Here is a 24,450-nt window from a genome sequence, read left to right on the forward strand (position 1 = left end):
TTTGACTCCAGTTTTTCAACTGTAGGCAACGTAACTACCGTTTTGTTTTTTGGAATGCGACAGCTCGGGCTAAGCGTAGACCACTCAATATTACGTTCCAATGCGGCCACACTCGGCTGTGGAGTCAGCCTCCTCGCTGGAACGTTTTATTCGCTGAACATTGATTCTCCCAAAGCGGCCCTGGTATGCGCACCGTTTCCAAAAGATGACCACCAGGTTTCAAAATCAACTCACACCGACTCACGCCACGATGCTGACAGCTTCATGAAGTGGCCGCAAGTAGTGGTGGACGCGAATGTTCATGAGGGGGAACAGCCGGGCATTCCCGGCACCAAGTCACCAGTAAGAAGCTAATTTGTTGTGCTAACTGTCTGTTAAGCGACCGATCTAAAGCTAATCACTGCCCTGAGCAGTGCTGTTAATTTGAACTCCACCCAAAAACGTGCTGTTGTTATTCATGGGGGGTGGGAGTTGTAAACATCGATGCCCGGCTACATTCTCACACTTAACAAAAGATTAGCGTAGCTAAATGTCTGAAACATAACAGGTCAGTGTTCTTGTGCGCATTCATGCTCTTTTCCTTTAGTGTGCAAAAACCAAGTTAAGATGAGTGAAAACAGACCAGCAACAAATGTAGAATACAGTATTCATTTATTTTCATTTTTTAAAGTTTTCCAGAAACAGTATGGCTAAAATAAATCTGATTGAAACATCCACTCATTCCTATCTACAATGTATACATAATTTTACAGCTTTTTACTGTACATTACCATCAACATTTAAGATTGTGTGACCCCTTAGGGAAGCCACATGTTATACTAGATTACAGTCACACTAGCAAAACATAGCCGCACTGCATTTGTGATGCTAGCGTGTATGGAGAGGCACCAACTGACTGTACAATTGAGAAATTATATACATAAGGAGACGAATTTTGTTTACAATTGAAACATCATTGAAATAAGGCTTCTTTATGGCAAACTGTAACGTTACTTTCAATAACCGTCTGTCTATAACGATTCACACCCCCATTTATTTCAACTTTGATGTTTGCCATGGTTTCTACCTGAGTACTATTTATGCCTATACTGGATATTTTCTTCAAGATTTAATAGGAATAAAACATCCGACGTGACACAGACGAAGAGCGAACTTAGAATAACTCATTACAAAAACTCGAAAACTCAAATGATGGCCGCTGTCAGTTCAAGAATTTCTTTTCCTGGCAACATTGTAAAATACAACATTAGCCGAAACAGAAACATTTTTTAATGTAATTTCTGTTTCCAATAGAGTTAGCAGATACCAGCTGTGTAGCTGAGCGGCCTCACAGGAAAGACTAACAGGAAAAAAAAATCAGTTTGCAGTGCTGAGTAATATCTAATGATAACAACAGTATCATAGTTTATCTGATTACAGATTAGATATAAAACCAGTAATAGCAAATGTAATTTAAAATTATTTATATTAAGAGATTAATGATGATCTTTTTTTTTCTTCCTTGGGCTAAATGAAACGGCCAAATAACCAAATATCAAACTATCATTTCAGTAAGAGTATAATGCCATTTTTTATCATCCAATGCATCCAGGCTATAATTAAACAAAGACATGTTTGGAAATATCAAAGTACATAGGTACATTCAAACATGAATAGCATAATTAGGTTTGGCTGCTATTGAGCCAATACGACTGCTGTCACATGTACACGTAAAGACCTCTTTTTTATTTTTATTTTAAAACATAATATGCTTTCTCTGGCATGTGTTGGTAAAGTCATAACAGTCTGTGCTCCCAAATAAAAATATGTTCAAATGCATAGTAAGTAGAAAATAAAGTTTTCCTTACACTCTGACATGTGAAATATACACTCTTGATAGATGTGTAGACTGGGTGAGGATAGAAAAGTTACAGGCATTTCAGCAGCATTGAAGGCTGTCCAAAAGCTGCACTGCAAGACCAATGATACATTGGCCCTTTGACCGCTTGGTGTTTGCAACGTTTTCAAATGACTGGACCTCGATACCTTGAGGCAGAGCCGGTGGCTGTCAGTTGTTGACGCCAGTATCGGAGTTGGAGGTGGCTACAGGGATGCGCGGCATCTTCTTGGCTGGACTCGGGATGTGCTACAATGACAGATAATCTTAATCATACAGCAGTCATATATGCCATGAATCTGCAGTTACAAGTACAAAAATGCCATCACAATGGACCACCAACGTAAAAATATAGTCAAAAAGACTGAGGTTTTAGTCCTAAAAAGCACATTCTCAGCCCCATAGTTAAATATAATCGAGCCGATAATTGTTCCTCTTCGCCCCTTGGTTGGCTGGCAACCAGTCCAGGGTACACCTCGCCTACTGCCTGAATAAAGCTGCGATAGGCTCCAGCAACCTGTGACCCTTGTGAGGAAAAGTGGCTTCATTTTGGTCGGTCGGTGATTTTTTTTTTTTTGAATAAAAATATGTACATACATATGTATATATGTATAAGTATATATTTTTTACATGATATGTGGTACGCGGATCATGGATGGATGGATTATACGGTATAAAATAAATAGCTTCAGATGTTTGCTTAAGAAGTGCATGCTCCAAGAATGAAAACTTGAAGTGATAAAGCCACAGATTGGTTAGCATTATTAGTGTCATCTAATTTAATAATTATTGATATATGTTGCATCACACTTCTTTGTTTTTGCGTCACCCTAACTTAAAATACCAAAATATGCATGTATAAAAAAAAAACTGATATTGTAATACAGATTAATCTATTGCTTGGGTTTGTTAATTTATTTATATTTTGTTTTTAAAAAAACATGGGACGACGACCGTAGAAAATGTAAAAAAAAATTGTAATTGAAATGGCATGAAAAAAAAAAATATTACAATTCGATTATTTTTCTAAACGGATCAGCCCTAAAAGCCAGCTCATGTTGCCTATTAGTGGGTGAACAACCCAATGCTTGATAAATTCTGCTTCACAGTCATGGCAAGATATGACATTGAAGGATCAGAAGGTGACGAGGTTGTTATGAACACTTGACCACGAAAGTGCACATCAAGGAAATCCTGACTTGTAAAACACACTAATTATAAAATATTTCAGTGAGCGCAGTGTGCAATGAAAAAAAAAATGTCATGTCCAAACCCAGCTTTGGAAACTTCACTTGTGTTAGAGAAGATTTGGAATGGACACTTTACCTCGGTGGCAGTACTGGAGCGGACACGTTCTGGCTCTGAATTCAGGTCACTGTCCAAAGGTCTCCGAGCATATTCCCTACGGTGCTTCTCATCCACTCGTGTCAAGTACCAAGTACCTGGAAACAGATCCTCCACAGAGCCGCGGGGGATGTAGCTGGCTGCCAGGAGAGATTTAAAACATTTCTTACAAACACGTGTCATAGATCAGACTACCCGAGTAGGCTAAAAAGCGTGTCAACCATGTTGGTATGGGCGACTTCCCAATTAAAAGAATGTTTGAACAGACGTTGCGGCCATGTTAGCGAGGGAGCGATTGCCTTCACATGTAATGAAGAATAGACGTTAGCTTAGCATCTCCTGTAGGCACGCGGCGGAAGAGAAGAAACGATAGTGGCAATGGCGCAACTTGCAAGGCAGCGATGGTGGCTGCGTGTGGAAGAGACACAAGTGTCGAGTTGGCACAGCAAAATTGGAATGAAGTTTTATAATGTGTACAAAATGTGGACGTTGCATAATTATAACAAGGTTAGAAAAAAAAAGCCAATTCAAATCAATTTTGCAATATACTAGAATACAATTTTCTAAATTGCAGTGTTGAATTTGGGGGAAAAGAAATGCTTAAATACGGTTGGTGGTTTCAGATTGTATTCATTTATATATACTTTTTATATAGTGTCTATGGAAGTTCAATGCTTAAGAAGCATTTACATGTTTTGATGAACTGTGAAAAGCTGCAATGATAAAGCCACATATTTGTTTGTCTAATTTTTGGAATCCGATTACGCCACACTAGATTGGTAGAATTTTGTGAAGCTGTCAAAAGGAACGCTTCGAAGACCACAAGTCCAAGTAAATAACTCAAATTGAAGTAGACCAACTGTATTTCAAATGAATTCATGGTTCATTTGGCTTCATCTTAAGGTAAGCCTAACAAACCTACAAAGCCAAAATATTTCCGCACAATAAATCTAATAATAATCACTATGAAAAATATTTTCACATTTAAATATAGCAATATTGAAGAAGGGGGGGTTAATCACAATTTGATGACTTTTGATAATCGTTCAACTGTAATATAACATTCCTAACAGAGAAGCAGCTACTGCTATTTAACCGCCTATGCTTATTTTGTGCCTAATTTAATTAGTTTTTTAATGTGGCCCAGCAATATTTTGGGTTACTTTTTGTGGCTAATCAAGCAAATGTGTCATCACTCTTTGCAAACAATGTTCTGCATAAACTTGGGAAAAGTCATACCTAGGTGGTGAGTCTCTTCTCTGAGCTTCATATTTTCAGAGAAGACAGCAGGCGAAACCTTCTTCCTTGACTCAAGTCTGACCTTCAGGTCACTCATACTACAGATAAGTTTGTCAAGCGCAGAACCTGTGGGCAGTGGGTATCATTCACAACTGATTCCTGTCAGACAAGTGAGCCCAAGTGTGGGAAACTCACCAGGTGTGTGGTCCTGAGAGACCCTGAGGGAATACAGAGTTGCAGCAAATCCTGATCCATAGGAGAAGACTCCAATCCTCTGACCTGCCATTTGTGAAGCTGAGTGTCTGCAACAAAGATGGCAAATATTATATTTAAACAAGTGGACACTAAAATTCTTAAAATAATTGTTGTAAATGTTCAACTACTAAATTTAACTGGGTAAAGCGTTTATGTAAATATTTAATATACAGTAACCCTGAAGAGGGTTCCTGTATTTCAGAATTTAAGAAAAGCAAAATGTTCAAGAGCAGTAAAATCAATCTAGATATTTTATTGAAAAGGTTCGAGATGCAAGATGACATTAGAGGCACCATATGTTTCGTCACTTTATTTTGAAAGTGAATTAAGTGTTTAAACAGTGGTGTATTTAAACCAAGAATTCAGTTTTTGTTTTACAAACTAATAATCAGTTTCAACAATTACGGTTCCCCTGAATTTCAGGTCTTCTGCTTGTCAAGCTTGAAATAATGTCATTTGTGACTAAAGCGAATGCTCCTTATCTTAAATGTGTGGCAATCCCAGGACATACATTTGATTTAATAAGGCTATTCCTTGTCCACATTGTTGTAGCAAGTGGTGCATGCATGTAAAAAAAAACTAAAGTCAAATATTGAGACATACTGCGCAATGACCGATGCCAAGCAGCCGTAAACTGAGGGGGTGTACATGTTTCCATTCTGGTTGGATATGAGCAAAGACAGCTTGGTCTTTCTCTCAAACAAGTCTGCGCTGGCTTTCATGAAGGCCTTCTCAACATCCCGGTCAAAGTAGGTCTCCTCCGGCTTTATGTCTCTGCCAAAAGACCACAAATATGATGAAAAGACAACACAGCACAAGATTTATTAACTACTACAGACTAGGAATGCCAACACGTTATCATTCACACCTCATGTATCATGGCAATACAAAGAAAGAAGAGAAAAGGGACGACTATTGGCACAAAAAAACTTTTACAAGAATATTAAACATGTTATCCATAGCAGAATAGTGGTTAGCACAGTTTGAATCTGTTAAAGTGCTGTCACAACTACTTCTTCTCCACTTGTTATAAACATTATCACCCTGATTGAAGGACTCTAGTAGCGTTTTAACAATGAGCTCTTAGATGAGATGAGCTGATGCAATTACATGCTCAAATATTACTTTGCCAAATACAAAACTGTCATACAAATAAGCAGTTTATGCACTAAAAATGCATATGATAGGGAAGAATCTTAGAAAGAGGAGCATTGGTAAATGTGCATGTCCCTCTGGGCAGCTAGTTTTGTTGTCGGTTTACCTGAAAGCATCAAGGCCACTGAAGGCGCCTGTGTCGGTGTTTGGGGAAGGGTCATTCAGAAAGTCATTCAGCATCAATCTGGCCAACGACTTCTGCACCAGCTTGCAGTATGGCGAGTGGAAGACGAGAAAGCCAAAGTCCTCCAAAGAAAACCGCTTTTCTGAATCATCTGACAAGGAGATTAAAAAAAAAAAAAACCAATTCAAGAAGTACTACTTTCTTTATTTGTGAGCATGAAAGTAACTGTTTCACTGATAAAATTCAAATCACACCTTCTACTGACTTATTTACTTGGAATGTCCCAACCACATTTTTGCCCCAGTCAGGTAATTATTGAGGATCTCCCAGTAGACAGTCCCTAACGCATCAAAAATAAAAACAGATCCATATTGTCTCAAATTTGAATACATATCCAACACTAACTTTTTTTATATTGCCAAGTCCAGTGGAGTAGCGGTTCAAACTAAGTAAAACAAACAAAACTTTTTGATAGCATGTCAGCGGTGTAGCACAAAAATAACAAAACAAATTCCATTTAAAACCCTGTCTTACATAAACAAACTGAAATCTACAAAATAAAATATGAAATTACACTTAGCGCGGTAAAAAAAATTAAGATCTTTGTAAATGGTCTGGAAATCAAGTTCACAAAGCGCAACATTGTACAAGTAAAAGTAGTGAGCTAACGGCTGAAAGCTATGTTCACATGTACTTTAACAAAATCCAATTTCATGGTAATGTGGAAAATAATTCAAATACTTTAAAATTGAAAAGAACAGATATCTCAGTTCTATGGAAAACACTCAATATTTACAAGGCATTCAGTTGCACAGCCGTCACTCTGCAAATGAAAACACTTTCAAAGTACAGACATTAAGTCCCAAGATACCAGCTTCACGTTTATGCCTCGAAGCGATGTCATCAGACAGCACTGTGGCCCGCAACACTCCGAAACCCGTGGTCTCATTTTTGGGGGTTATGCATGAACAAATAAGTGTTGTAGTAACTGTTATAAAAATACAGTATTCATGATGGATGTCATTATTATTCATAGTGAAAGAAAGTGCTTAATAAGTATCTTGAATTAACAACAAGCAGTTTTATGGATTTCAACACTTGTGCGGATGTGGTTTCTTGCCTCTCATTTTCAATTCCACCAAACAGTCAAAGTGCTCAATGTGATATTGAGACCCGGCTCTGGTCAAAATTGTTTTGGTCAAGTTTACTAAAGAGCACAGTACGCCTTGCATAGTTGATCATTGATTTACGATGACACTTCAGCTTCCTCACTTTCACACATTTGCTCAGCTGATTAAAGGCTCATTTCATTAAAGCTACTTTATGATTACTGAACTTGGGTAAACTTAGCACAGCAAGCCACGTAAATCCATCAGTGAGCAACTTGCTAAGCCTTCTCAATCAATTAGGCAGATATCAGTTCACCCAACAAAAAAGTATACAAGGCAGCCAAGGCAGTCATTCAACAAGGAAACCCAGTTAAAGACTATGAATTGCAATTATTTTCAAGATAATACTAAAATGACAGCTGTACTAACATGCCTGGGGCAGTTTTGTGGAATATAAAAGACCCAATAGACCTCCTTGGTATAGGTTGCTTTCATTTATCTGTCAGATTTTTTTGGTACCTTTTAGGGCTGGGCGATATGACCTAAAATCAATATCGCGATAAATTGGGCAATTTTACCTCGATAACGATAAATGCACGATAAATTCCCCCTGAGGACCAAAATCAAAATAAATGCAGAAAATGCATATTAACTGCTTTTTTTTATTGACCAACTGGTACACATTACTTTCAATGAAAAATAGAAGTACAAAAATCATTTGAATAAACATTCAAAATAGCTTGCTTTGCATGACTTGAACAATGTCACAAAGAACAGGAAAAAAAGGGTACCTCTCACAAAATCTTTTCCTGCAAATAGATTGTGCCGAGATGGTGTAATGCCATTTGCAAATGCTTAGATTTGTGTAAAGGTATCTTGTAAACAATATAAATAATGCCATGTGCAAAGGCACTAGTCGCCTGTAAACAAAATGCTAAATAAAATGAAAAAAAAAAATCAATGGAATGCCAGTGCCAAACAAACGCGTGTGCTTCATCAGTAAAATGTGCCGTCTCGAGTACTCCGGTGCGCAGTCGCCACTTGTCGTCTATGTACTGCACATTCATGCTCAAACAGGGATCCATGTTGCGACTCGACCACAAGTCGGATGTGGATGCAAAATGCTCGACATGTCTCCGCTCCCGTCCCGATGTTGTCCATATCGGGAAGTGCTGTTTGCGGCAAATATTTTCGTACCTCTTGTCGGCTACGTTCCTGAGGCGTTTAAATCCTGTCCGCTCCACTGTAACTTCAGGAGCTCTATCTTTAGCTATGTGCTAGGCTATCCCGTCCACCACTGAGACGTTCTCTCGTATGGTGTCGTCTCCGTTATGGGCTGTTGTCACTTGTCCAACCTTGCTTCTCACTTTGAACTTTTAGCACAAGCTCCAAGTCAACAGCATGGTTGTGTTGTGGGTGGTGAAAAAGAAAAGGTTGGACGCGCTGTTTCAGGTGCTTACGACGCACTTTGTAGTTCATGTTCTTTTGCGCAAACATCGTCTTTATGGAACCCAAAACATTTCCAAACGACAGATGTCGAATTTCTTTTTGGGACAAGCGCGACAAGACCAATTTCAACTAACGTTACTTCGTCTTTAGCCGTGTCAGCCGCTTCTGAATTTGAATCGCCAGCTACGAACGCTTCTTGTGTTTACATTCTTCTACAGCGCCTGAGTCACGTGACTATATGCGCTGGAGCAGACTTAAAGAGGCATGAACATTGCCGCAGACAGAAAAGACTTTCCTTTTTCATTTTTTTTTAGACACCGAATTTACCGACATGGGCAAAATGATGTCGGTCATTCTAATAAATTTCGGTAACGGTAAATTTTCGGTTAATCGCCCAGCCCTAGTACCTTTGTTAATACAGAATTTGAAAGAGAAAAAAAAAAAAAAGTCAAGTCACGAATTCAATATGGAAATTTTTATCACAAAAGCATTTGTACATTTATTTATTTTCATTGTTTATTTGTGGCACTAACAGAACACAGATAAGCCAAAAATGTCTTTAAACAGTCAAAATTATTTGTTAATTTTCAAGTTTCTTGTAAAGTTACTGTTTGTAACAAGGACAAAATGCAGATGTTGATATATAAAACATCTTTTGGTTTAAAAATGAGTCATTCACTTTGTGAAACAAAAATGTAATTCAACTGGGGCTTGAGTGAATTGTTACATCCCTCCCATACATAGTATGTTCTGCGCTCCACTAGTCTAAACCAATCAAGTCGGCATTCTGATAACACGTTTGTAAAGTCTGAATTAAGCAGCAAAATCTAACCATTTTTAGCCATCTTAGGTGCGGCCATTTCGTCACTTGGTGTTGACTAAAAATAATATCACAGTGTTGGGCTCAGTTTGTGAAAGTCACATGACCAAACCCAGAAAACAGGTGAGCTGAGATTTGTCGTGACCTGAGCAACTGTGATGTCATGTTCAGCCAGCAGCACTTGGCAAAATGTCCGCCCCCTGAGATGGCTAAAAGTGGGTGCTGAATTCATATTCAACAAATGTAATATTAATCAGAATGCTATGTTTAGACTAGTGGGCCCACATTGGACATATTAATGTTCTTCCGATTTAAGGCACAAATTGTGAATATGTGATCTTAGCTTATTTTTTCAGACTTGAGTTCAGTGAGCATTAATTTGATTTGCCATTTATTGTACTCATTAGAATCGACAAAAAGGGATTAACACTTCACATTTTGCATGGTTTCTTAAGGATTTTTTTTGCGAGTCGTAATAGAAAATGTATGACAAGCCTCAACAAGAGACAAATATGAAGAGAGAAAAATATCAATAGTGTACAATGAATTTTACCTTCAGAGCACACAAGCACACCGTCTTTATTAATTCAAATTGCTGTGTGTGAGGAGTGTTTATATTTCATGCATGTTAATACCAATGGTGTCTAACTCATTTCCAAATTTGAACGGCTATTAAAAAGTTCATTAAAAATTGTCTATACAATTCAACTGAACAGGTTGACCTTGGAATCTACTTTTTAACATTTCCAAATCAACACAAAAATAAGTCCACAATGTAAATTTCATAGAGTACATTTAACTCTAAAAAGATTATATTTGGTCCCAGTAAACAGTACAATATTCAACTCAAAATTTACTCTGAGATTTGCTCATTTCTTTTAGAATAAAAGAGTAAGATTTCCGATATGAACTTGCCGTGCACCAGAATCCAGAAACATTTAATGATAAATGTTTGGAATTTTACACTGTATTTATTTCCCTGCTCTAAAAGTTTGACCATCATGTTGTGTCGTCATGTTGAGTCAATGTAGGTCAACTTTAGTTTGTCCAGTATTTGATCAAGTCAGAAAAAAACAAATAAAATGTTGGTAGCTTTAACTTTATGATCGACTGTGAAAAGACTTACCTCTTTGCCACTGAGCATGGATCTTATTCCGGTACACAGAGTAGCAGCGGTCCAAGGCACTCAGGTAGCACTCAATAGATAGTTTGCCATCCACCACAGGATACTCTGACATGAGATTAGGTTTGTAGAAGTCGTATGCGTGCTGCATGTGGGTTCCTCGCAGACCTGTGCAAGACAAAGTACATTATCATTAACACAAATTTAATGGGACAGGTTTCAATGCTAAAATGACAAAAGCCATTTAATGATTGTGAGAACCACCAGAGTAGAAAATAGTGTCTGATATGTTCACTTTCAAAAACATATATAGGTTAACTGTACAAGTCGGTGGGCCTTATTTCCAGCCAGGGCATAAATGAGTAACTCAAGAGACTGATTACAAAACCTAGACAGCCTTTCAGAATCAATATTTTCGATGGCAGTGGTTCTCAACTGGGGGCCAGGACCCAACAGTGGTTCGCTGACCCATTATTGGTGGGTCGCACACCGCTAGCAAAAAATAAAATGGCATGCGTTCGTCCTCTGCGAGTACAGAGGTGTACCAAGTTATCGTACAGAACGCTGCAGGCAAGCAAAAGTAAATGTTATTCACTTGTGCTCTGGTCACTTATTCACTATGAGAATAGTTGCGCAGCTCAACCTCGGGCTATCGGATGTCAAAATTGTAATTGAAACTATGGAAGAAAATAAATAGTTCAAATTTAACTTCAATTGAAAGTATACATAAGTTATTATATTTTAGCCATTGCTGTCTTAACCAAAATCTAACTTAAATATATCACATTTAAAGGTCACCGTCATACCGTCCCATGAGCGCTCTAATGTATTTTTATATCCATAATATATAAAAAATTCACAAATTAAAAACAATGGCAATTACAGATGCCACCCTATCTCCATAGAAAAAGAAAAAGATACAATCATTACAAGTCAATCACTGTGGGGTCTTATCAGTATTAAAATCAGTCACAAATGAACAAATATTCTGACCTCGTTCAAAGGCCAAAGGCGCATTGGGCCCGATGAGCATTGCCACAGCACCGGCACCGCCTGTCGGTCTGGCGCTTCCTGAGGCATAAACAGCAATGTCCCCTGCTACAACTAAGGCGTAGCGGCCTGCAGAGAGAAAAGAAGAGCAACCAAACAAAGAAAAAAAAATGTTGCCAATTAAAAAGATGAAATATCTGCAGCATGGTAGTACTGGAATGAACTGCATCATGGTTCAGCTGACAATCACTTTAACCTATCTGTCAACATAAAACAAAAATCAAACATCTACATGGTCTACTCGTTTTGTGTGTGTGCATGCGTGCGTGTGCGCGTGTGTTTACCTACCGTCCCATGAGCTGGATTCAACCCAATTTACAGCATTGAAGAGTGCAGCCGTCCCCCCGTAACAGGCATTTGTGGTGTCTATGCCCTCCACATCAGTATTGCCCGAATCCTCAAACAGCTGCATGAGGACTGTCTTTACAGACTTGGACTTATCAATTATGCTCTCAGTGCCAACTTCCAAACGACCTATTGAATCGTAAGATAGGCAGTTCTTCTCCATCAGTCTTTGGACCACTGTCAGGCAAAGGGAGTTTATATCCTCACAGTCTGAGCAAAAGCCCATGCAGGCTTGACCCAGTCCCACTGTGTATTTGCCAGCTGTAACGCCATCAAACTGTTCCAGTTCAGCTTGGTCCACATACTGGGATGGGAAGTACAGTTCCATGGCAATGATCCCCACATCTTTGGGCCACGGCCCCAAGCAGTTGTTAGAGGCAGAACCAGGCATCCTGTATCGGTTGAGAAGTTTTAATAATTGCATTGACGCTTATATGCATTGAAATGAAGATAAACGTAATAATAGAGTCCTTACTTAATAACTGTACTTTAAATGTGCATAGACTTTACTTTCTTGTGGTCAGGAAACCATACGGTAATTATTAAAACTGAATTTTATTTGCACCACGGATATTAAACAACTGTTTGCTAGATTCTATGTCAACAATTGTTTGCTAGATTTACATCCAAAGTTTAGACATTGGATTTATTTAAAGGTCAGATGTGCCTGATGTGGCTACACAACAACGTGAACATTGTTATTTTAAGTTGAGGTCAATGAATTGAAACTTAACGTCGTTGTCGAGGCTCCAAACACAAAACACAGAATATGCTGCATTGCGAGGCTCCAAACACAAAACACAGAATATGCTGCATTGCTGTTGTTATTAAAAACAAAAAACGGCTATTCCTATGGTGTGTAAGTTCACAAAATTGTGACGTCAATAACGTTTCCACTTATGTCAACACTTATTGGGAAAAGAGATAAGAAACACACAACGTTCGGCTTTTGTAAACTGATCCCAAATGAAATGAGGAAGAAAACTGTGCGAAAGGTCAACGGAATTTGCCTGAAGTTAAGATAGGTCATCCATGGGAGCGCCGTCGATTGGAACTAGTTAGCTCAGTAAACCTAAAGCGAGTGACATTTAACCACACACACTGGCAAGCACCGCGTTCTGGGTGGCTAATTGGACAATAACAGAGTGAATTGCCATTTTTTGGGGGACAAACTCCCCGTTGAAGACGATGACACAGAGTCGTCACCATTGGTCGTTTCCTACCCGGACCAAATGAATTGACGGACATTAGCGTTGGCATTAGCGCACAGTCAAGCTAACTTACTTCGGTCTTGTGACATCTTGGATAACAGCTGAGATTCAAATTTCTCATACCAGTTGCTTAATTAAATAGTACTCATATGAGGTAAAACTATGACACACATCCATGTCCGACCAAGCTCATTTGAAGCTATCCATATGCCTAATCCAATGTAACTGGAGGTATAAATCAATTCTTACCTGTGTGAGTGTGCCGCCAGTAATGTACTTTGGTTTGGACTGAGCGCCAGTAAAGTAGCAGCTTTGAAGTTGCAATAACGCCCGGCAGAAGAGTATTTATGTACGAGGATGACAGGGAAGCGTATGTGCTACACACAAGGCTGTTCGACCAATCAGATGACAAGGTACTTTGTTAACGTGCAGTGCTACCAACCACGCAGAATTTCTGTCCAATCAGAAAATACAAATTACAACCATGCGCCAGAGCACTAACAATGGTCCAATGGAATCAAGTGCACGATGTCTGGTGAGAGGGAACAACCAATCGGAGCGTCAGCGTAATTCCTGGCGCGGTAAGTCGACGAGCAGTGGGCAGCTCTTAACGTCTCAAGTCAAGTGTTCGTGTGTTGATGAATAAGAAACTTTAAAATGAATACTACTACGATGAGATCATGTCAAATGTCATCCTTTCATGTTTTTATATTTATATAAATACATTGTTAAGAACAAATATAACTTTGTTATTTTTATAGATCAACAAAGACTTTTATTTTACGTTCATAAACACTAAGCACGGACTTCCAATTTTATGTCAAGCTTTATGTGAAATTGTGATTTTCAAGCAAATAAAATAAACGAGCAATTACACTCAGCTCAAATTTTACAGGATTATATCCTGTTTATTTTTTGCACACACTATTACATATTTTTTATATACTGTTCGAACCATGTTTTTGTGTTGTTGGTAGCTTTTGCTCTCAGTATATTGCTTTTAACCGTGTTTGTATTGTTTTAAAGGTGTTTTGAAATCGCTTTAAAAATTAAGTCCTATAAATGCTACAAAACATATCTAGTGTATTTTGAATAGGGTATTTTTTCTATATCACTGATTATACTTATACCAGTGTGGGTGGTCTGGAACGTATCCCACACATGGAAGTAAGGATTTCTGCGCTACACACCATAGATAAGCAGCATCTTAAAAAATGACTACTTTCTTTCAAGTCGTAAAATAATAATAATAAAAAAAATCTCCAAAACGTTCACCAAATTATCATTAATATTCACACACCAATATTACTGTATAAATCATATTTGTATAATTCTATTCTTAACGATACATTATAATTCAAATGTGTCCATTTTTTTCTCATCTTGGTTTTATATGTAAATGCTGAAACAGCCATGCTCAAAGTCCTATTTTAAAAAACATTTAAAATCATCGGCATATATACACAGTAGTCTCTCTATCTCTCTTTCGCTCTAATTCTTCACATTCATGTCATATTATATCCCAGTGTTAGTTTTATGTTAGAGTTTTTATCCAATGAGAATTCAGCTAGCTCATGTTGCCAGGCAGATTTCATAGTACCAGTAGGACGTACAATTCGCCCGAGGCCTTCAGGGTCCAGCAATGCTGGCGTCTGTGCTGTGTGAGTAAACGGGCTCTTAGAGTTGAAAAGACAGTTGCGATCGCCAATCAGATCACGAGTTGGTGACTGTAAGGCCTTATAGCAGTCCTCACATTGAAGGTACGAACGTGTCCCGAGATTCAATAATCACTTGTGAGAAGGCAGCAGTATGCGGAATCCACAAAATCAACACCAGACAGTCTTACATGGCGACCGTTAGAAAATCAAAAATATAATCTTGCTTTTTGACCTTCAATGGCTTAAGGAGGGGAAAAGTGTGGATTTGATTGCAGATATACTTGCGAGGGCGGCACGATGGCCTCAAAAGTGCAGAGGTTCAGGGTGACGGTGGATTTCTTTATCTGGATTTATCTTTCTAAAAGTCAAACATTTGTAAATGATGACCAATATGAGGAAGCAATAACTTTAAGTATGATTTTTTTGGTTTGTTTTAATTTTTTGTGGGGTTTGATTCTGGCTCCGGCCTGCCTGTGTGGTGTTTGCATGTTCTCCCTGTGCCCGTGTGGGTTTTCTCCAGCTACTCTGGTTTCCTCCCACATTCCAAAAACATGCATGGTAGGTTAATTGAACACTCTAAATCGTCCAAAGGTATGAGTGTGAGCGTGGATTGTTGTTCGTCATTGTGTATTGTGATTGGCTGGAAACCAATTCAGGGTGTACCCCGCCTACTGCCTGAAGACAGCTAGGATAGGCTCCAGCACGCCTGCAACCCTCGTGAGGAAAAGCAGCTTAGATAATGGATGGATGGAAATACTTGAAAGGCCAATTTTAAGAAGAACCTTTCTGGAGAAACTATCTCTTGTGAGCTGAGCTCATCCATTACTCAGTAGTGCGTAAATGTTCAGTATATTTTTTCTCCAGCATTGGTGTCATAAACGATGGCATTATGAGGGGGATTTATTCAAGTCGGACTTCACTGAATGCTTTGGTGTGGAATGCACGGCCCACCACTAATATGATGGCTAGATGAATAGATGGATGGATGAATTGATTTTGAAAATGAAATTCAGTGAGAGTTTAGTTACTGATCAAATTATGAGAATAACCCATACCTAAAAACTGAGCCAATCCAGCTATTACCTCCTCCTATTTGGAAATCACAGATTTGTCATAAGAAAAGGCAGGAAAACAAATTTGAAAATTATATTGAGGAGAAAATTAAACTGACAGAAAAATATGCAATCCAATATCCTACTGATCTATGTAAGAGTTAGCTAATGTTAAATTTAACCCAAGGACTATATTTGGTAATAGTGTGAAGCGCTTTGTGTACCATAGGTAGAAAAGCGCTATACAAGTGACTGCCCATTACCATATATTTAGTTTCACATGCATGAACAGTGCGATGATTGATTGATTGATTGAACCATACAAGTCAGGGACAGTCATGGGCTGTATTGGCCAATGAACATTCCATTGTGTGTTGTATCAGGTTGTAAAAGAGAGTGGGGGTGATTGTCGGAACATCTGTCTGTGTGCAGGATGTGCTTGCTTTCAGGAGCAGAGGTTAAGGCGGTGGCATGCCAAGTGTGTGCGTGTGTTAGGGGCATTATTAGGATCTTGACTTCTTCTCGGACTATTCTCTCATTTGCACTGTGTGGTATGTGGGAGGAAACCGGAGTACTCGGATAAAACCCACACAGGCAGAGGGAGAACATGCAACCTGCACACAGGAAGGCCCAGAAAGAGTAAAAAAAAAAAAAAAATTCAAGTCACACCAATGTAACTCAGTCAACCGATAAGGCGCCTATCACAGGTGACTTTACGCCAAGAAGCGTGGTACATACAGAAACAACCATTCACTCCTACTGTATGGTCAATTTACAGTCTTCAATTACCCTAACATGGATGTTAAACCATGCAAGCACAGAGAGAATATGCAAATGCCACACAGGTAAGCCAGAGACGAGATTTGAACCCTAGAATCTCAGCACTGTAAAGCAGATGTGAGACCACCGCTCAGCACCGTGCTAAAATTATGTATTGCCATCGTGTTAATACAATATTTAAACGTTTATTTGTTCACAATATCAACAATGTGAATAACAAACAACTGTTTATTTATCTATGAACAAACATTCCTTGGATTCAAATATCAAGAGAATGTTAATAAACTTAAATTTCTAAGGCGTAGTAGAAATACTTATTAAACACCACCATAAAATTTAAATGTCTAAAAGAGCTGCACTTAAATTCCCCGGATTGTAAAGAAAGGATACAGTTTGGTATGCATAGAACATAGTGCAAACTCATAAAAGGCAACTTTAAACAGAAGAAACTGAGAAGGAAAAAAACGTGGACGTTCCAAAACCATTGTTTTGTTGTCTTCAATTACAGTTCAGTTAATGCGATGTTAAATTCATATGAATTACACAAAGTCTATAACATTTATAAGGAAGAAATTCTTAACAGATGCAGTAGGATCCATCAGTGGTTTTGAACTTAACAAACTGATGTAAACAGTGGTAGAAAATACAGAAGGGTGTCCTAATGATTCTGATGAAGCGATGTGGGAACATCCAATTAGCTATGACTTGGTGTTTCCCTCCCAAAGAGACAGCAGCCGTCTGCCTGCCTGGGCATCTAACTCCTATCAAAGGGAGAGAAACAAAGAACTTAAAATGGTTTTCAAAAAAATTGCAAAAGCAAAACAGGAGAGCAAACTGCTTTGACAAGTCAAGCACACGTCTGTGGGATAGCTATAAGTCAAAAGACGTTTGAGGCCATTCTAGCCTTAGATGGGCAAGGAGATAGAAATCTCAAACTGTAAGTGAAAATACAATGAAACGTTCAGAGTTCAAACCATCATCACAGATAAACACCAAGGTTGGCTTTACACTGCAGGTTTAAATGCCTAATTCAAATTTAATGGCTACAGTGGAACCTGTGCTGACTACTTCAATTCATTCCGGGACTCAGTCCGTAAAGTGAGGGACTGAAAATGCTATTAATATGTTCCAGTTCGAGGATGACATTATGAGATCAACCTTGATTTTATTGGTATGTACAATACAGCAAAATACAGATAAGAGTGAAAACAGACATTATGAAAAATAACAGTGTTCACTAGCAAGTTCATCTTTGCCTTTAAACATACACTACTGTATGCTTTGGAAATAGTGTTGCTTCAATGGTGAACAAATCGAGGCCCGCTAACCCTGCCATAGTATCGCATTCATGTTCATTCATAAGGTTTGAGTTTTACGCTGCCACTACTTGGTGCAGTTTGCTCCAACACATCTCTCCCCTGAGGTTGACCACCATTAATAAAGCAACATTGTTTTGGAAATTGTTTTTGTTATTTAGATGCACACACTGTTAATAAAGCAAAGTGTTCTATGCCATCTAAGAATAGTGTTGAGCATCATGAAAATTCTCTAATTTTACGGTATTTTTCTGTCTTAGGTTTAGTCTTGAACTCATCTGAACTCAGTCTTGACTGAGAACAACAATGATTTTTTTTCAAGTTAACGGTAATCCATCACTGCAACAGATAACTAAGTTCTGCGTTAACTAACTCTTTATATGAGAATGACAGTGAGGAATGTTAAAATTCGAATTCTATGCATTTATCCATTCATTTGTTAGAGCATAACATATTTGGGATCATGTTGTGGCAAATCCTTTGAAGTGACATGTGTCAAATACATCACAGAACGTATTGTGTTTGAGACTGTACGTTCAACTATAGTCATCAAGGGGTTTTCTTTATAAAACTGAGAAGCAAAAACTCACCTGTCCGTCTCTGTTTATTTGGACCTTCTTATTGTCATTCAATTGGTTGACGATATGCTGGGTGCACTGGAAACGTAAATTTTCCTTGCAGATCCACTCAACACTAAAAACTCCTCCGGATTGCCCGAAACACCAATCTTGGCAACTGGTGTAAGTGATAGTGGAAGACATGCGAGCATATCCCTGGATCAAAAACAAACAATGCATGAAGTCTAAAAAAAAAGGCCAGAACTGCATTGTCATATACAAGCGCGTGTGCCAAGGGCCATCGTCTATTTGTCTATGATTATGTACAATACAATAAAGCCTCAATTCTTTTGATGGCCTCGACCTTTAATGATATTTGGTGGTTACAAAACAAGCCCTATTTTTTTATGAACTCATTCACTGCGAGCACCATATTACTAGTTGTTCTAGAGCAGGGGTGGGCAAACTTTTTGATTGGCGGGCCACAATGGGTTCTAAAATTTGACAGAGGGGCTGGAACAGGAGCAGATGGATGGAGTGTTTTGGTAACCTCAGCTCATTGGAGAAAAAAATAAGTTTAATTTTAAATGAAAGTGAACGAAAGCATTACAACAATATATATGTCTTTGAAAAACCAAAGTATTTAGAAAATAACACATTAACAAGGTTTATTCATTGAATTTTTTTTAAGTTCTGAATTTTTTTTTAAGTTCGGCGGGCCGGATTAAAACGTCTAATGGGCCGCATGTGGCCCCCGGGCCGTAGTTTGCCCATGCCTGTTCTAGAGGGTTTTGACTGATTTTTCAAGAACCACAGAATACATGTCTTCTGTGAATAGACTGAACCTACCAAAAGGAAGGATAGCCAATTTTATCGGTTAGGGCCGGTCCTCGAGAGCCCCTATCCGACCTGTTTTATGTTTCCCTTCTCCAACACACTTCATTCAAAGGATCAAGATCGATTCAGGCTTCTGCAAAGCTTGTTGATGAGCTCAGGGGGTGTTGGAGGAGGGAAACATAAAACAGGCTGGATAGGGGCTCTTGAGGACAGGACTTGGGCACCCCCTGGTTTAGGGTTTGGCTTACCGACATCACATGAGCAAACCCAGAAATCAGGTGAACCGTGACAGTTGTAACTTGAGCCCTTGGAAACTATGATGTCATTTTCAGTCGACAGTGGTAGTGCAAGGAAAAACGGGAGCGTCGCTAAATGTGTGTAGTACAACAAATCACCACCAAAATTCATATGCACATTCCTTTCTTTTGTCCACTTCAACTTGAAAAAAAAAACAAACAAACAATCAGCACAATATTTTTTATTTTGAGGTGACAATGAGTTGTGCTTATTGGAGCTCATATTTGATGTCAGTAAATGGCAAATATTTCGCAGAATGCTCTTATATTTTTACAAGTTTAAATGGACCAGAGTAGGCATGTGCATATGAATTTTAGTGGGGTTGGTAATAACAATGCTTGCCTCCATGGAGTCCATGCTATGAGATGATACCAAAAGTGGGTGGGATAATGTGTGGTAAAAGTCATCACAAAAAATCTCTTTTATAAATACAGTATTTTCGCGACCATAAGGCACACTTTAAAGTCCCAAATCATCCCCAAAACAAACGAGGCGCCTTGTAATGCGACACGCCTATTATATAGACTGAGCAACTAGGGCTGGGCGATAAACCGAAAATTACCGTTACCGAAATGTATTAGAATGACCGACATCATTTTGCCCATGTCAGTAAATTCGGTGTCTAAAAAAAAAAAAAGAAAAGTATTTTCTGTCTGCGGCGATGTTCGTGCCTCTTTCAGGCGGCTCCAGCGCATGGAGTCACGTGACTCATGCGCTGTAGAAGAATGTAAACAGAAGACGCGTTCGTAGCTGGCGATTCAAATCCTGAAGCGGCTGACACGGCTGCAGACGAAGTAACGTTGGTTGAAATTGTTCCTGTCGCGCTTGTCCCGAAAAGAAATTGGACATCTGTTGTTTGGAAATGTTTTGGGTTCCATAAAGATGATGTTTGAGCAAAAGAACATGAACTACAACGTGCGTCGTAAGCACCTGAAACAGCGCGTCCAACCTTTTCTTTTTCACCACCCACAACACAACCATGCTGTTGTCTTGGAGCTTGTGCTAAAAGTTCAAAGTGAGAAGCAAGGTTGGACAAGTGACAACAGCCCACTAACGGAGACGACACCACACGAGAGAACGTCTCAGTGGTGGACGCGATAGCCTAGCACATAGCTAAAGATAGAGTTCCTCTAGTTACAGTGGAGCGCACAGGATTTAAACGCCTCATGAACGTAGCCGACAAGAGGTACGAAAATATTTGCACTTCCCGATATGGACAACATCGGGACGGGAGCGGAGACATGTCAAGCATTTTGCATCCACATCCGACTTGTGGTAGAGTCGCAACATGGATCCCTGTTTGAGCCTGAATGTGCATTACATAGACGACAAGTGGCGACTGAGCACCGGAGTACTCGAGACGGCACATTTTCCTGATGAAGCACACGCGTTTATTTGGCATTGGCATTCCATTGACATTTTTTTTCATTTTATTTCGCATTTTGTTTACAGGCGACTAGCGCCTTTGCACATGGCATTATTTATATTGTTTAAAAGATACCTTTACACAAATCTAGGCCTTTGCAAATGGTATTACAGCATCTCGGCACAATATATTTACATAAAAAGATTTTGTGAGAGGTACCCTTTTTCTCCTGCTCTTTGTGACATTGTTCAAATTTTGAATGTTTATTCAAATGATTTTTGTACTTCTATTTTTCATTGAAAGTAACCAGTTGGTCAATAAAAAAAAAGCAGTTAATATGCATTTCCTGCATTTATTTTGATTTTGGTCCTCAGGGGGAATTTATCGTGCATTTATCGTCACCGAGGTAAAATTGCCGAATTTATCGCGATATTGATTTTAGGTCATATCGCCCAGCCCTATAAGCAACTCTCTCAACCTGATCCCCTTGGAGTATTTCAGAGTGCATGTTAGCACACCCCATTGGCCAAAGTCTGATATATCCATGCTTCGAATTGACTGTCACAAATACATTATGTGAATACGGTGTTTGGTGACGCTGCAGGAGAAAGCTGGACAACAGGGCAGCTGTCCAAGATATTGTAGTCTGTCTTATTATTCATGTTAATGCAAGCAAGAAACATCACAGGTTTAGACAACAGACTGCAAAAAATAAATAAAAACACACTGCCCAAAGGACACCACTCACATCTCTCTAAACAGCCATGTGATTGGCTGAGGCTCAATGGCATTGCTGTAATGTTTTTGTGTTCATTTTATTTCTTTTGGGGATATGAATGGCATGAGAGATATATGTTTTGTGTTAATTTTATTTCTTTGTTTCATTGTTTGCTTGTATGCTGAGATATTTTTGGATTTGATTTGAAACCGTGACTCTGAGTGTGATGACCAGTAAAATCCCTCCCCTGGCGTTGTCGTTTACATGTGTTGCCATGACATCTCTCATCTCTGAGGCGCTGCCACTTGCAGCGATCCCTTATTCGCATGTGCGAGCTGGCATGCACGAGCTAGCATGCGCGAGTTAGCATGCGCCCTGTAGTGCGGCGCGCCCAGTATAACTGTTAAATACAGAAATAGCACCCTCAACTGCTGCTGTGCCCATGGATACGGCGCGTCTTTTGGCCGTAAGAATATGGTAGCTTTTTTTTCCCTCATACCTTTGGTAAAGGTCCGCTTTCAATTTTTTCTTTCTTTGAGGTATGTTAGGAAGCCACTTTGATTCCTTGCAAGCTGAGCCAGTAGACACTGTGACATCAATTTCAGTCGACAGCAGGTGGAAGTGCAGGACAAAATAAATTGTCTTATATAAATTGTCCTCTAAAAGAAACTTGCCTTGCCTTAATAGATTACAGAACAGATAATTACTGTTATCTGTGTTTCATGGACGAAAAAAACATTTGCAGTATTGGAGGATAACTGTGGGATACAACTGTAAAGCAGGACACATTGTCTAAAATGTCTCTATTTGCAAGGCTTCAACTCTGACCCACTTTGTCTATGCCTGCCTGAGTGTGGTCTGCTTTGCTGTGTGGTGTGGAATAATAAATTTTAAAAAAAATTCAATGTACCTGGAAGTGTTCAGAGCCTTGAACAGAAAATATGAGGATGACTTCATTCTCCTGGAAGGCCTTGGTGAGTTTGGGTTCATTACTCGGGATGGTGGACCAGATGCCTTTCTGCTGAGAAATTTCGATGTTCCTAAGGTTGCTGGTTTTCATGATGAAGAACCGGACTGATGAAAAGTCCATCTGCGGTAACACTTGTTTTGTGCAATGCTGGGGAAATATACATAAATTAAGTATTGGTAAATATTAATTTGATTTCACATTGGTTTGCCAAGTTGCATGTAAACAAAACTTCAACGACAATGTCCTTTGGGCAAATCATATTGAAGATGTTTGTATGTGGGGGGGCCCACTGTAGAAGTACTACTACTTGCTTCCCTCTGACACCCCATTCATGGAAATAGACATACATATATTCCTTTGGCAAACAATTTAAAACTAGAACTGATTTTTTGTGTGGATGGGGTTTTCAGGCTTGCCAATTTGCAGCTCCAGGAGGGGGGTGCAAGGGATCTGGGTCCCCCCACTAAAACATGCTTGGAACCCACCAGGTGGCAGGCAGGGTAATTGAAAAAAAAAAAAATATATATATATATATATACACACACACACACGCACACGCCCCCCCCCCCACACACACACACACTTGGGCTGTCAAAATTAAAGTGTTAACTCAGGTGATTAATCCAACATTTTTTAAACTCAGTTAAATATTTTAACTCAATGAACTCAGTTTGATTTACTTCATAAATAATTTGCATACTTAGCAAATATTGCACCATATTAGCTGTACATCATTAGCAAGTCTCAGAACAAAACACCGTGCTCAAGTTACCCAGGGTTCGCGGTTAACCACTTCCCGATTGCCCGGGGCAAGTGAAATTTGGCCACGGGCAAGGTAAAATTATGGGCAACTTGCCCGACCGGGCAAGCATTTTTTAAAGCAGCCAAATATCTTTAATTTCGACGAAAACTGTGGTGTGATCTGTTTGTAGTCACTGTATGGTGATGGTTTAACCCAGACACCCCCTTATGTTGTGGTATGGTCCATTGGACTTATCGGGGGCAATGGGCGGCCGCTACGGGGATCAGTTACTTCAGTGAATGTCGAGTTGAAGTGAACGTCAATAAATCCCGCAGTATTGGAACTCGCTGTAGTTGCATCCTTATTTGAAGTTTGAAAAACACAACAAAAACCTACGATATTTCAGCCGAAAATTGTCAGCCGGAAGTTTTCTTACCTTCTGCGCATCTTTCTGCGCATGTTTACAAGTGGCGCCGAGTTCGTTCAAATCCGAACATTTCGGATTCCTCTGACATGACTAAAATAGCTTGAATATTTTTAAGTAGACAATTCCGTTGTGAGTAAGGAAGGGAGTAATATTTGATTATTGGCTGTTAATTCATTAGCTCCATGATGTGACCTGACATAGTGTCAGTGACTGTGTTCTGTTTATGCTATGAAACTTATGGAGGCAGCGCCACAGGCACTGGTCTTAAAGGAATACACAAATTTGCCACACTCATAATTTACTCATGTGATTCCTCAATTATTACGCTCTCCTGGACTTAAAATTGATAATCTGGATTGCTGTAATATAATTTTCCCAATTTAACATGCAGATTTGTTAATTATTAAAACTACAATCAACATTTTCAATAACTGCACAGGATGATACATGCTGTTGTGAGTAGGGTTTCATGGTTGATGATGAAAACAAGATTAATTTATGCTTATCAGATTATATGTTTATTTACATTTGTGGTGCACATTTTACAACCATAAACATTTTATTCTTAGAGAAAAAAAAGTGTCACTTGCCCAAGTCGGGCAAGTAATTTGGCCACTCGGGCAAGGCAAA

The 24,450-nt window shown here is 39.0% G+C and overlaps 2 protein-coding genes across 4 annotated transcripts in view; both read right to left on the minus strand.

Moving 5' to 3' along the window:
- Positions 1-1,540: 1,540 nt before the first annotated feature.
- Positions 1,541-13,518, minus strand: hmgcs1 (3-hydroxy-3-methylglutaryl-CoA synthase 1 (soluble)). Its single transcript, XM_088282093.1, has 10 exons — positions 13,350-13,518; positions 11,833-12,281; positions 11,488-11,613; positions 10,498-10,662; positions 5,976-6,144; positions 5,318-5,488; positions 4,655-4,761; positions 4,460-4,585; positions 3,203-3,360; positions 1,541-2,125 (listed from the first exon to the last, which is right to left on the minus strand). The coding sequence occupies exons 2-10, from the start codon at positions 12,278-12,280 to the stop codon at positions 2,048-2,050; spliced, it is 1,548 nt and encodes a 515-aa protein (XP_088138219.1). The 5' UTR covers position 12,281; positions 13,350-13,518; the 3' UTR covers positions 1,541-2,047.
- A 3,336-nt stretch (positions 13,519-16,854) lies between these two features.
- Positions 16,855-24,450, minus strand: part of ythdc2 (YTH domain containing 2) — a 40,715-nt gene continuing 33,119 nt past the window's right edge. For 2 of the 3 annotated variants that reach the window (XM_088281989.1, XM_088281988.1), the window contains exons 30-32: positions 22,592-22,798; positions 18,497-18,679; positions 16,856-17,351 (exon numbers count right to left, since the gene is read on the minus strand). In XM_088281989.1, the coding sequence (XP_088138115.1) occupies positions 17,289-17,351; positions 18,497-18,679; positions 22,592-22,798 (453 nt within the window). In that variant the 3' untranslated portion in view covers positions 16,856-17,288. Of the gene's footprint in view, positions 17,352-18,496; positions 18,680-22,591; positions 22,799-24,450 lie in introns of all 3 variants that reach the window. The other variant, XM_088281990.1, reaches the window with a different exon arrangement.

The sequence above is a fragment of the Idiotropiscis lumnitzeri genome, chromosome 18 (genome assembly GCF_059441095.1).
Source record: "Idiotropiscis lumnitzeri isolate Australia: NSW breed Sydney's pygmy pipehorse chromosome 18, RoL_Ilum_1.0, whole genome shotgun sequence".
NCBI lineage: Eukaryota > Metazoa > Chordata > Actinopteri > Syngnathiformes > Syngnathidae > Idiotropiscis > Idiotropiscis lumnitzeri.

Excerpts from the sequence above, each read along its gene's own strand:
- hmgcs1 (XM_088282093.1), bottom strand. The coding sequence starts at position 12,280 with ATGCCTGGTTCTGCCTCTAACAACTGCTTGGGGCCGTGGCCCAAAGAT. Across the intron at positions 11,614-11,832 it reads TGAATCCAGCTCATGGGACG|GCCGCTACGCCTTAGTTGTA; the intron begins GTAGGTAAACAC and ends TTCTCTCTGCAG. Across the intron at positions 6,145-10,497 it reads CCATGCTCAGTGGCAAAGAG|ATGATTCAGAAAAGCGGTTT; the intron begins GTAAGTCTTTTC and ends TCTCCTTGTCAG.